An 11,947-nucleotide genomic window follows, 5' to 3' on the forward strand; every position below is an offset into this window, starting at 1 on the left:
GGCAAAATCCACTGAAAACCTCAGATTAAATTTAGTATGCAAAGAAATTAACAGCAATTATGAGGGTTTTTAGGGTAAAATAAGTTTCTGAATATGAGTTTAAAGTGTCTTTAAATAAAAAAGCTTAAAATTCAAAAGAAAAAGGTTTGCTGTTTCTTCTTAAATTCCATATGCAAACTAACATTTTGCCTAGGGGAGAAACAAACACACACCTTCTTTGGTGTGTGCTCAACGTCAACATTATCACACAACTGATCAGTTCTGTGAGTGTGAGCCTTCCTCTTTTCAGTTTGAGTGGTTTTCATTTTTAGTTTTGCTTTTGCTCTGAAACAAAATTAGGAAGCGGTCACTCACGCCCCTTTCCTGTATGAATAAAATACTAAAAGTCAGAATTAAATGCATGACGAATCATTGAATATTATGCAGCTACACTGTGAATGACACTTTCTCCCCTCCCCAAACTGCCACTGAGCAAGGCACTAAACCTTAACACTCTGCAGTGGTCAGAGTGTGTGAACCTCTAGAATAAAAACACTTGAGTCATTGTTTTGTTGATATTTCATCCACATTTCCATTAAATGTAATGTCACATAATGGTGCTGATGCCAGACTCTGGCTGGGACACGTTAATGCTTATAATGAGTGTCTGAGCCTCCTGCTGTGTGTGTGTGTGTGTGTGTGTGTGTGTGTGTGTGTGAGAGAGAGAGATAACAGTGTATGAGCCTTGTGTTTGCCTACATGTGTGTCTATTAACAATGTGTTGGCATTGCACTGTGTGTGCTTATGTCATGTTTGCATGTGTAATGAGAGTGCATGACCCTCATGCTATGTGTGTGTGTGTGTGTGTGTGTGTTCAACAAATGCGTCAGAATATAACATTGTGTGTCTACGTAATATGAGTGTCTCTGCCTCATGCTGTGTGTGTGTGTGTGTGTGTGTGTGTGTGTGTGTGTGTGTGTGTGTGTGTGTGTGTGCGTGTTGCAACATGCTGCCAAAGCCCAGATTTATGCCAAGATTAATTATGAGCATGTTGTTCAGATCGGGATGAAAACCAACATGACATCTGCAGTAATCATATTACTGTGTCAAACAGCAGCTAGCTGCGGCATTAGGGCCTGAGTTTACACACTGCAGCTCCTGACGCAGATGGACAGATAAATCCTGCACTTCACATGTGTTTAATACACAGCATCTGCCCTGCATGTCTGAGAGTGACAGCAGCACAAGTCAAACCTGGAGTGAAAAAAACCCCTGCAGCCTCAAACCTGCAACGAACCTGCAGTCTCAAACCTGCATCAAACCTACAGCCTCAAACCTGCAACCTCAAACCTGCATAGAACCTGCAGCCTCAAACCTGCAGCCTCAAACCTGCAATGACTCTGCAACCTCAAACCTGCAATGACTCTGCAACCTCAAACCTGCAACGACTCTGCAACCTCAAACCTGCAACAAATCTGCAGCCTCAAACCTGCATCAAACCTACAGCCTCAAACCTGCAGCCTAAAACCTGCAACAACTCTGCAACCTCAAACCTGCAACGACTCTGCAACCTCAAACCTGCAACAAATCTGCAGCCTCAAACCTGCATCCAACCTGCAGCCTCAAACCTGCATCAAACCTACAGCCTCAAACCTGCAGCCTCAAACCTGCAACAACTCTGCAACCTCAAACCTGCAACGACTCTGCAACCTCAAACCTGCAATGACCCTGCAGCCTCAAACCTGCATCAAACCTGCAACCTCAAACCTGCATCAAACCTACAGCCTCAAACCTGCAATGACTCTGCAGCCTCAAACCTGCAACGACTCTGCAACCTCAAACCTGCAACGACTCTGCAGCCTCAAACCTGCAACAAATCTGCAGCCTCAAACCCACAGCCTCAAACCTGCAATGAACCTGCAGCCTCAAACCTGCAACGAATCTTCAGCCTCAAACTCACAACGAACCTGCAGCCTCAAACCTGCAATGACTCTGCAACCTCAAACCTGCAACGACTCTGCAACCTCAAACCTGCAACAAATCTGCAGCCTCAAACCTGCATCAAACCTACAGCCTCAAACCTGCAGCCTAAAATCTGCAACGACTCTGCAACCTCAAACCTGCAACGACTCTGCAGCCTCAAACCTGCATCCAACCTGCAGCCTCAAATCTGCATCAAACCTACAGCCTCAAACCTGCAGCCTCAAACCTGCAACATCTCTGCAACCTCAAACCTGCAACGACTCTGCAACCTCAAACCTGCAATGACCCTGCAGCCTCAAACCTGCAATGACCCTGCAGCCTCAAACCTGCAACGACTCTGCAGCCTCAAACCTGCAACGACTCTGCAGCCTCAAACCTGCATCAAACCTGCAGCCTCAAACCTGCATCAAACCTACAGCCTCAAACCTGCATCAAACCTACAGCCTCAAACCTGCAGCCTCAAACCTGCAATGACTCTGCAGCCTCAAACCTGCAACGACTCTGCAACCTCAAACCTGCAACGACTCTGCAGCCTCAAACCTGCAACAAATCTGCAGCCTCAAACCCACAGCCTCAAACCTGCAATGAACCTGCAGCCTCAAACCTGCAACGAATCTTCAGCTTCAAACCCACAATGAACCTGCAGCCTCAAACTTGCAACCTCCAACCTGCAACGAACCTGCAACAAACCTGTGACAAACCTGCTGCCTCAAAGCTGGTCTCAAACCTGCAGCCTAAAACCTACAGCCTCAAACCTTCAGCCTCAAACCTGAAGTGACAAAAAACCTGCAGCGTCAAACCTGCAACTTCAAATCTGCAGCCTCAAACCTGCAACCTCAAACCTGCAGCCTCAAACCTGCAACAAACCTGTGGCCTCAAACCTGCAACCTCAAACTTGCAGCCTCAATCCTGAAGAGACAAAAAAACTTGCAGCCTCAAACCTGCAACAAACCTACAACCTCAGATTTGCAGCATCAAACCTACAGCCTCAAACCTACAGACTCAAACCTGAAGTGACAAAAAACCTGCAGCCTCAAACCTGCAGCCGCAAAGCAGCTTTATGGTTGCCCATGGCAAGTCAGTTGACATAGTGGGATGCATTACCATTTTGCATCTATGGGAAGCTACATATTGTTCACTGAAACAGGTGTTAGGTAAAATCAGTTTAATTTGTTTGATTTTTGAATGTACTTATTCTCTTGTGATTAATTTGAATGTTTTATAGAAACACAGCTATTGTGGCGCTCCGGCAGCTCACCATGCAGAGTGGGTGCCATGTAACACTGAGGCTAACCACTGCAGCCCGGGTTCGACTCCTAACCCGTCCCCTGGCTGCCTCTCCACAGCGCCTGTCTAATGAAGCAGAGATGACCAATAAAAATCAAAAACCTATATAGACGCTATGTGACAACTATTAATATCTCAGTGTCAAATTAACTGTCCTGGTATACTGACTGGACACCGGGCAGGTCATGGTGCAGATAACTCTACACCTTACAACCACATTTCCCATCAGCCCCGCTGCCCCCTGTTTCTAACAAAAATTGTAAGTCTCTTTGCTCTGGTAGAACAGCGCCTTCCTACTGTTTTGTGCCGTAAAGCAATACTGCAGGTTTCCTGACAAATACTCACCTGCTGGTCAGCTGTGGAAATTGCAGCATCGAAGCCATTTAGCCTAATTATGCATCTAAATTAATGTGCTGATCATTTATTGATGCTACACATGGCGCCTGCCCTGCTGCTGCATGTTAACCACAAACCGGCCGTCAGGTCTTGGGAGGGCAGCGATGGCGTGAGAGAGGAACGACAACACAGACCTTCCCTGCTGCACTTTAATAGGCCGAGCCCAAGACTCAGGGAAGGTCATTCATTAAACATGACCGTCTAAAAATAAAAGCCCTCCTCCTTTCGCCGGAACTGCTGTCTTTAATCTGGGCCAGAGCTTCGAGTGGTTTGCATTGGTACATGACAGAGAGAGAGAGAGAGAGAGAGAGAGAGAGAGAGAGAGAGAGAGAGAGAGAGTCTTTATAATGTCTGTCATTTCAATATGGAGGCACAGAGAGAGAGAGGGAGAGCATGCGGTCCTTCTTCATCATGTGTTTCTAGAGTGATGTGCGCAGTTTACTGTCTGTGGCACGTCTTGTTCTGTCCTTGTACACTGTGTGAGAGGTGGGGGTGACCCTGCCAGCCTCTAACCTTTGACCTCTGACCTCCCTGTGAGGCAAAAGCAAAGACTATTTCCCTCCAGACTCTGTTTTTAGAAAAAATATTTTCACCAGCGGTCAGTCAGAGCTGAAGTGTGTTACCATCACGAGACAGAACTGTAATGTGCCTGTCATGTATTGTAACAGAATATTAAAAATAACTATTACAGCAAACCACAAAGTATGCATGTAGTATCTGTCAGTCTCTATTAACGCACTATAGGAATATTTTAGGAGCACTACAGGAATATTATAAAGTGGGTTCATTAGTTATTTTAGATCTTTTTGTTTCAAGAAAATACCAAAGCTTTGCCTCCTCTTCCCTCTCTTCCTTGATCTTCCACCTCCCTCCTTCTTCTCCTCACCCCAGATTCACCTCCTCTTCCTCCAGACTCTTCCTCCCTCCTCTTTTCCTTTGGGGTTTCCCCTGCCCCTCCTCTTCCCCCATCCTTTATTTTCTTCCTCTCTGTTTCACCCCCTCTACCTCCATCTCTCCTCTCACCTTTCTCTCACTTTTAATCTCCTCTTCCTCCAGGTTCACCTGCCAACTTTCTCCTCCCCTCCTCTTCCTCCATCTCTCCTCTTTATCGCTTCCTTCCTTCCCGTCCTCTCCTCCCCTCCCTCAACTTCTACCTTCCCCTCCTCTTACTCTTCCAACTTTCCTCCCTGGTCTCCTCTTCCTCCTTGGGCTTTTAGGTGAGCTGCATGATTGGGCGGTAGGTTGGAGGGGTAGGCTTTTGGAAATCACATGGTTTATATTTCCAGCTCTGTGAGACGCCATTTTGGAGGAAAGTTTGGAATTTGTAGACCTTGGGAAGAAGAAGAAGCAGAAGAAGTAGAAGGAAGGAGGAAAAAAAGAGGAAGAAGCAGAAGAAGGAAAGAGAGGAGGGATTACACAGAGAGAAGTTTGACACGAATGCATAACGCTCGGCTCTACTGGGAATAACACAGGAGGCAAAAAAAGTGTGCGGACCAGTGCGGGATAGGTTTGGCACGGCTGGAGTTGAGGTGTGCCACCAGGCTGGATTTTGCGCTTTAACTTGGGTAGTTTTTTATTTTATTAATTTTTTTTTTTTTTTTTTTTTGGAAAAGCCGTCAAGCCTCACAGTAATTTCCTCCAGTCCGGTTGCAGCATATCAGCCCATGCATGCACCGAGTGGCGCTCGTCCTGCACGGATTCTGCACGGAAACGGCGGTTTTTGCATGGATTTTTTAGCGCACATCGGCTCGTAGTCGCGGATCCTTTCCCACTCCTCTCCAGCCGAGCGTCGCGGTGTGGCGGAGCCGCTGCCGCCGCTGTGTGCCTGCGCGCTGCCCGGGGCAGGGAGCGTCTGTAGCGGGGAACTCCGGCACGGCGAGTCGGTTGTTTTAACGTCCACCGGAGCCGCGGCTGGCTTTGTTGTGTTTTTTAGTTTTTACTGGGACTTCTCTCGCTTTCTTTCCAGGGGCAGTTTGTCGGATTATTTCCATCGGACGTCTCTTTTTCCCCTCTTTCTCTGTAGTTTGGAGTGTTTTCTGCCGGAGGGGAACTCTGTGATATCCGTCGTGGGATTTTCTCCAGCCTGACTTGGACAGCGGCAGCAACACAGGGGGCGAAAGTGGGGATTTTACCGGCTGTATAAACAGTAAAATAACCCTGTGTGGAGGTGTATGTGGCTAGTGAGCTAGCTCCGAGCCGAGCCGAGCCGAGCCAGTCCCAGCCATGCCAGTGAGAAAGAAAGGTAAGCCGCTTTCAGCTCTTAACTAGCAGGCTAGCTCTGCTAACTGCTGCCCATGGAGAAACTCCAGCTCCAGCCTCCTGTGTGCACACACCAGACTAAAATAGACCGGGACAGCGAGCACACACACACAACTACACACCAAAGCTCGTTTCGGGCTCATTTCTGGCCTAACCGAGCCGTGCCGTGCCGGGCAGGTAAAGTGAATTAAAGTGGGCTAACCGGGGCTAGCCGCTGTTGCTAACCAAGTTGTTTATGGGGCACCTTGTGTTGAGACAAGCCCAACTAAAAATAACTCTAATGTTAATTTTACACTCACAAGACGCAGAATAATCAACACAGCATTATTTTGTATTGCAAAAAATTTTTGAAAAAATACTGCAACAGTCCTGGACTTTTACTGAATCATTACAATATTTGTATGATTTTAAAAAATCACTAAAGATCCGTGGAAATGGTGGAAAAAAAAAACAGTTTCATTTTTATTAATGAAAAAAATCCACAATATTCTCACAGTGGCGCACAGTAAGTCTGAGTTACTCAGCTGTGAGTTTGTGGTAACCTTGCCATACTTAATATTATATTTGATCCCTCATAGAGCCCAACTGAAAATAACTCTAATGTTAATTTTATTCTCACAAGACACAGAACAATCAACACAGTAGTATTTAGTATTGCAAAAAATTTGAAAAAAATACTGCAATATTCTTGAAATTTTCCAAAATCATTACAGCAGTACTATGATTAAAAAAAATCACTAATCGTGGAAATAATCGGGAAAAAGAGTTTTATTTTAATAATGAAAAAAAGTAATTCTCACATGGACTGTAAACTGTGAGTTCATAGTAACCTCGCCTTACTTAATGATATTTGATCTTTCATAGTATCATTTTCATATTCTCATTCATTAGGGGTTATAGTTCTGCTCAGATGTCTGCATAGTGTCCACATAAATTGCATCGCAGTGTTGCTGCAGCTTTTTAGCATCAGATTCAAAGACATTTGGGCTCATATTTGTTCTTATGATAATGCAGCCAACTGATGCAAGAGTGTGCAGCACAGCAGCAGAGAGGCAGGCAGTCTGGTGTGTGTGTGTGTGTGTGTGTGTGTGTGTGTGTGTGTGTGTGTGTGTGTGTGAAGTTGCAGCAGCCCTGCAGAGTTGCAGCTGCGCAGCACACAGTCTCTGATAAGTTTCCATCAGTTTGAGGCTGAACGCTGAGCCGTATCCTCGTGTCACCTCTCTGTTGGCTGTGTCCAGACGCACAGCGAGCCCTGCTGCTGCTGGAGGAGTATCGGATGAAGCTGAACCACACAGAGGACCGGCAGCTCCGCCACTCCATCCAGAGGGTCATCGACATCTTCCAGAGCAACCTGTTCCAGGCTCTCATAGGTACGGATCCACAACACACACCTGCATGTGGTGAACCCACCTGTCCATCCAGAGCAGCGTGAACAGGGCAGCCTTCGACCTGCTGGCCTTTAAGATACAGGAGGAGTTTTAATGGTCTCCACTGTTTTGGCGTTGTGTTTGTTAGGGCTCTCAGTCGCTGGGATTTTTCTGACAAAAGTCCAATTAGCTTTGAAAATCAGAAAGTTGCATTAATTTTGACACTTGAAAGCAGGACGTCACATTCACAGTTTGTGCCTTTCATTGTGCTGCAGTTTGTTTGGTGTTTTGTTTTGAACTTGCAAGAGAGAAGATGAGAGTAAATCACTGGACCGGGTTTGGACACGAACAGGGACGCACTATTTCAGAACGTTTTGCATTGAACCCTTTGTCTTGTCAGCAAAACCAGAGACACTTTATTCACCAAATACAAAAAAGAGCAGGAAATTGTATTTGTTGTGTTAATACGGAGAGATATGGACAACTAACTAGCAGTCACTGGCTAAAGATTGAAGACAGAACACTCATAATATTTAGATAACAATAAACTTTTTATTTTTAGACTACCAAGGAGAACCAAAAAAAGCAAAAAAGAGCTATGATACAATAAAAGAAAGAAACAGAAATAACTACAAAAGAGCATGGTGACAGTAATCAATCCAAACACAAAGGCAAAGTAAAATTTAGATTTATGCAAGTGCATTTTTAGGAGAGAATTAAAAAAAATCTGTGAAAATTAATATACACTGTCTTGCACAAACAGCATCCAGTCACCACATCAGGGTGTCTGCAAGCCCTTAAAATATTTTTTGAAATTAAATCATCTGTATTCAAGGCCTTACAAGTGCTTTTATTTAGTTAAAGAGTCTTAAATGTGATTTCAGATGTTTTTAATAGTGTAATAAATAGCGTCCTATCTTTTCTAGTGAGGAAAACCTTCCTGTCTATGCAGGAGAGCACCGTGATACCACTTTTTAAGTCTGGCCTTAGTCTTGAAACGTCTTTGAAGTGGAATTAAAAAGCTTTTAGAAAGTCTTAGATTGGACTTGCAGGAACTTGTAGTCCTGCCGCGGGCGTGTTCACCTCAGAGCTTCTGCTACCGAGCAGGAACCAGACGTCCTGCTGAAGGAAACGTTATTTTTCTTCCGTTGTAGTAAAAGTCCTGGTGTAAAAATCTGCTTCAGTGGTGGGGAAAAAGTGTGTGATTTTAAAATGGAGTGGTAGTAAAAGTTGTTGAGTTAGTTTTTAGTAAAGAGATCAGCGCTCCATGTTCATATTTTCCATGTGAGCGAGCAGTCGAGCAGGGCTGCCCCCCGGAAAGTCAACAAGTTGAGTCACCCGTCGGAAACCGCAGAGACGACTAGAGATTCCTCAAGTTAAGCAGTCGCATTTTTTTTTTTTTTGGACAGTCACACAAGACACATTGTCTTAAAAATGCACTGGGAAAATATTGCAATAGGGAACGGACAAAATATTAGTAATATTAGTAATATCAGTAGATGTGCATTTAATTGGGTTAATTAACCACAGAGTTGCAGAGGATGCAGGTTTAACTTGGGTGGCAGCTTATGCCTAACCTGAACTGATAAAGCCAAAGTGACCGCCCAAAATGAGAAACACTCCATTGCCATCCTAGGAATGTTTATTATGAGCAGCCACTCTGCCAAGAATCCACATGAAAACGCATCACATGGAAGTGAAAACACACCTGCAGCACCAAACAGAAGCTGATGCCAACCACTGAGCTGCTGGAGGAGAAACGAGGAGCTGGAGACAGCAGCCAAACACATAGCCTACCGCTTTGTGTTACTTATACAGTGTCAGTTTATTATTGCTTGTTTTTATTGTTGCTGTTTTTCCCAGGAAAATTAGTGATCACTTTGTAGAAGCTAATGGGGATCTGAAACAAGAATAAAGAGCAGGGGAACGGAGCAGTTTGCATTGAAATGCTGACCCTGAGTCAGCTCTAGTCAGGTACAGCCCTAAAGGAGAGTTTAAACTAGATTCTCTGAAGTGCAAAAAAGAGAAATCACAAATTAAAGGCGACAAACAGATTCTTCCTCTCTTCCCTGGGAATGGAAACACAGTTTGTCCAGTTTCTGATGCTGAATCTGCTCTGGTATTGATGGATTTTCACATGGAGTCCAGTACAAAACTGCAGTAGAAACACACTTCGGCTTGGGTACAAGTGTGTGTGTGGGTGTGTGTGTCGTGGCAGTGGGTGTCCTTGTGTTTTGTTTCTTCAGTCTGAACCTCCTGGCCGTCACAGTGGAGCGTCGCATCGTAAAGTGTCTCAGTGTGACTCGATGGAGGTTTCACTGCTCGGTGTTAACACACACACCCACACACACACACACACACACACACACACACACACACACACACACACACAGGGTCAGTGTAAGCGGCAGCAGCTGGAAACGGCCTCACAGAGTTGGGTGTGGGTGTGTTGTGATGGAGGTCAGCGGAGGGCGAGCAGCTTCACTTTGTTAACGGCAGATCTGTCATCAAGTGATGGTTGTTTTCATGATTGATTATATTATTGGTCATTTTTTTTCTGTTAATGGATGAATCATTTAGTCCAGACGGAGGTTTTCCCATCGGACACCGCTGAGCAAAAAGCAGCTACATGCACCCATAGACGTCGGAGGAATTAGATGTCCAGGGGTATCCTCATATTGCTGGTCACCATGACACAAACTGCATGAGAATCCATAAAAAACATTTGAAGCGCTCGGTCTGTAAAGGCATCTATTAGACCGCCTGACTCTGGGAAAGTAGGAAAAACGGTAAAATTTCCTGGAACGATTTCTCTCAAATATCTCTTTAAAGCAAAAAGACAGATATTTAGTCTGTTCTGCAGCAGGCTCTGCTTCTGATAACAGAAAAAAAACAACTTTGATTTAGTGTATAAAGCGGTTTAAAAATAAATCCGGAGTCTGATGGGACGTGATCACAGCCCAAAGTGATGCCTTCAGATGTCTTCCTGAGTCTGACCAGCAGACAAAAAAAAAACAAGTATTAATTTGATAAAGATATGAACGGAGAAAAGGAGGACAGTCTGAGCATCTTGAAGCTGGAATCAGACTTTTTTTTTTTTTTTTTTTTTTTTTTTTTAATTTGATCGATACCTAAAACCATTCATCAGTCATTAAAGCTGGAATCCATACATTCTCTGTCGATTTGACTGATTGATTAATCAGCTGATGGTTTGAGCTGGAGAGCGGAGCCTGTAAGTCCGAGGGTCACGTCAGGTCGCTGCAGCCCCTCCTGTCACTTTGGACTGACAGACAGCCTGACCAATCAGAGACGGAGAAATGTCAGCCTAGTTTTTACACAGAATGCACTCGGTGTGTGAATACTATTCATTATTATTTTTTACCCCTTCAACCCCTTAAACTCTGATTTTACCTTAAATTTCCCTTGAAAGTAGCTTTTAAAAAAACGGTTATCAAAGCACAGAGTCTCCTGCATGTCGTGTCTCTGCTGAAGCTCCATCACTCAGAGGGGAAATATTCAAAGCCGAGACGCCGTTGTTTTATGGCTGCAGAATCAAAATCAAACAGAAAAGATCTACATGTCTCTCTACATGTAGCTCATGTTTGGCATCTCCACTAGAATTTAAAGTAAAGTTGTGTGAGTTTGAACGAGGCTCGGCCGCACGGCGGTGAGGAACGCGCCGACGGGAGCGGTGGAGCTGACGAGGCTGACATTTATTTTCATGTTTATTTAGTAGCCGATGAAGCTACTGAATAGTTCTTATAAGTTGTAAATTTTCGATAAAAAAAAACAAAAAAATTCTGAGATTATAAAGCTGCAAATTTATAAGAAAAAAACTCTGAAAAATTGTTGGTCTCTTATTTTTTTTCTTGCAAATTCTTGTAAAACTTTAATCGAAATTCCATTTTTTTCCCCCTAAGAATATTATCCCTGCTCCCCCAGCTCTGTAATTATTCTTTCTCCCTACAGTGGCACTAATACACTGTTGTACTTCCAAAATGACTGCTGGTGCACAAATTGAAAAAAACAATCAGACTGTTATGAAATCATTGTGCAAGTTTTTGAGTTTCTGAAGCCCTGTGGTCAGTAAATGGTGATTAAAAAAAAATCCTGACTTAGTTTTGCTAAAATTTACAAAAAAACTTCGTCGTAACCTTGAATTATGTCTGACGCTTTTACTCACTCTGTTGTCGTTATTTAAAACATTAACTCGTTTTTCATAAACAGATTTTTTTTGTCCTCGTCGGTGTATGGAAACAGGATGGATTTTGTTTGCCGAGCAGCAGCGATGCTGTTGTCGGCTTTGGCGCCACTGCCTGTATCCACGGCAACCAGATAAGCGTGTCAGCATCCTCCCGTGCGTGCAGCATCTGTTTGAGGTGCAATACTGTGCGATGTTTTAGTAATTTTTACTGATACTTCAGGGTATGAATACTGCATAAAGTCAGACTCTGCTCTGGTAAGTTTGCCCTGCTGTATGTTTATTTATTTGTTTATTTGTTTATTTATTCAGTCGGACAGAGGCTGTGGGCAGGACAGCCCGGGACAGGGAGGAGGGATCTGGAATAATGCGATAAAGGTCCCAGGGCGGATTTTAAACTGGATGTCATGGTTTTAGGGGAATAAGGCAGGACGCCGCTGCTTTATTTGTTTGTTTATTATTATTATTATTATTA

At 44.1% G+C, this 11,947-nt stretch overlaps 1 protein-coding gene across 8 annotated transcripts in view; it reads left to right on the plus strand.

The window, feature by feature from the left end:
- The first annotated feature begins 4,831 nt into the window (after positions 1-4,831).
- dlg1b (discs large MAGUK scaffold protein 1b) overlaps positions 4,832-11,947 on the plus strand; it is a 159,268-nt gene continuing 152,152 nt past the window's right edge. For 4 of the 8 annotated variants that reach the window (XM_030074617.1, XM_030074619.1, XM_030074620.1 and 1 more), the window contains exons 1-2: positions 4,835-5,887; positions 7,143-7,274. In XM_030074617.1, coding sequence (XP_029930477.1) covers positions 5,869-5,887; positions 7,143-7,274 — 151 coding nt within the window. In that variant the 5' untranslated portion in view covers positions 4,835-5,868. Of the gene's footprint in view, positions 5,888-7,142; positions 7,275-11,947 lie in introns of all 8 variants that reach the window. The other 4 variants (XM_030074615.1, XM_030074618.1, XM_030074623.1 and 1 more) reach the window with 3 other exon arrangements.

The sequence above is a fragment of the Myripristis murdjan genome, chromosome 17 (assembly GCF_902150065.1).
Source record: "Myripristis murdjan chromosome 17, fMyrMur1.1, whole genome shotgun sequence".
In the NCBI taxonomy this organism is placed as follows: Eukaryota; Metazoa; Chordata; class Actinopteri; order Holocentriformes; family Holocentridae; genus Myripristis; species Myripristis murdjan.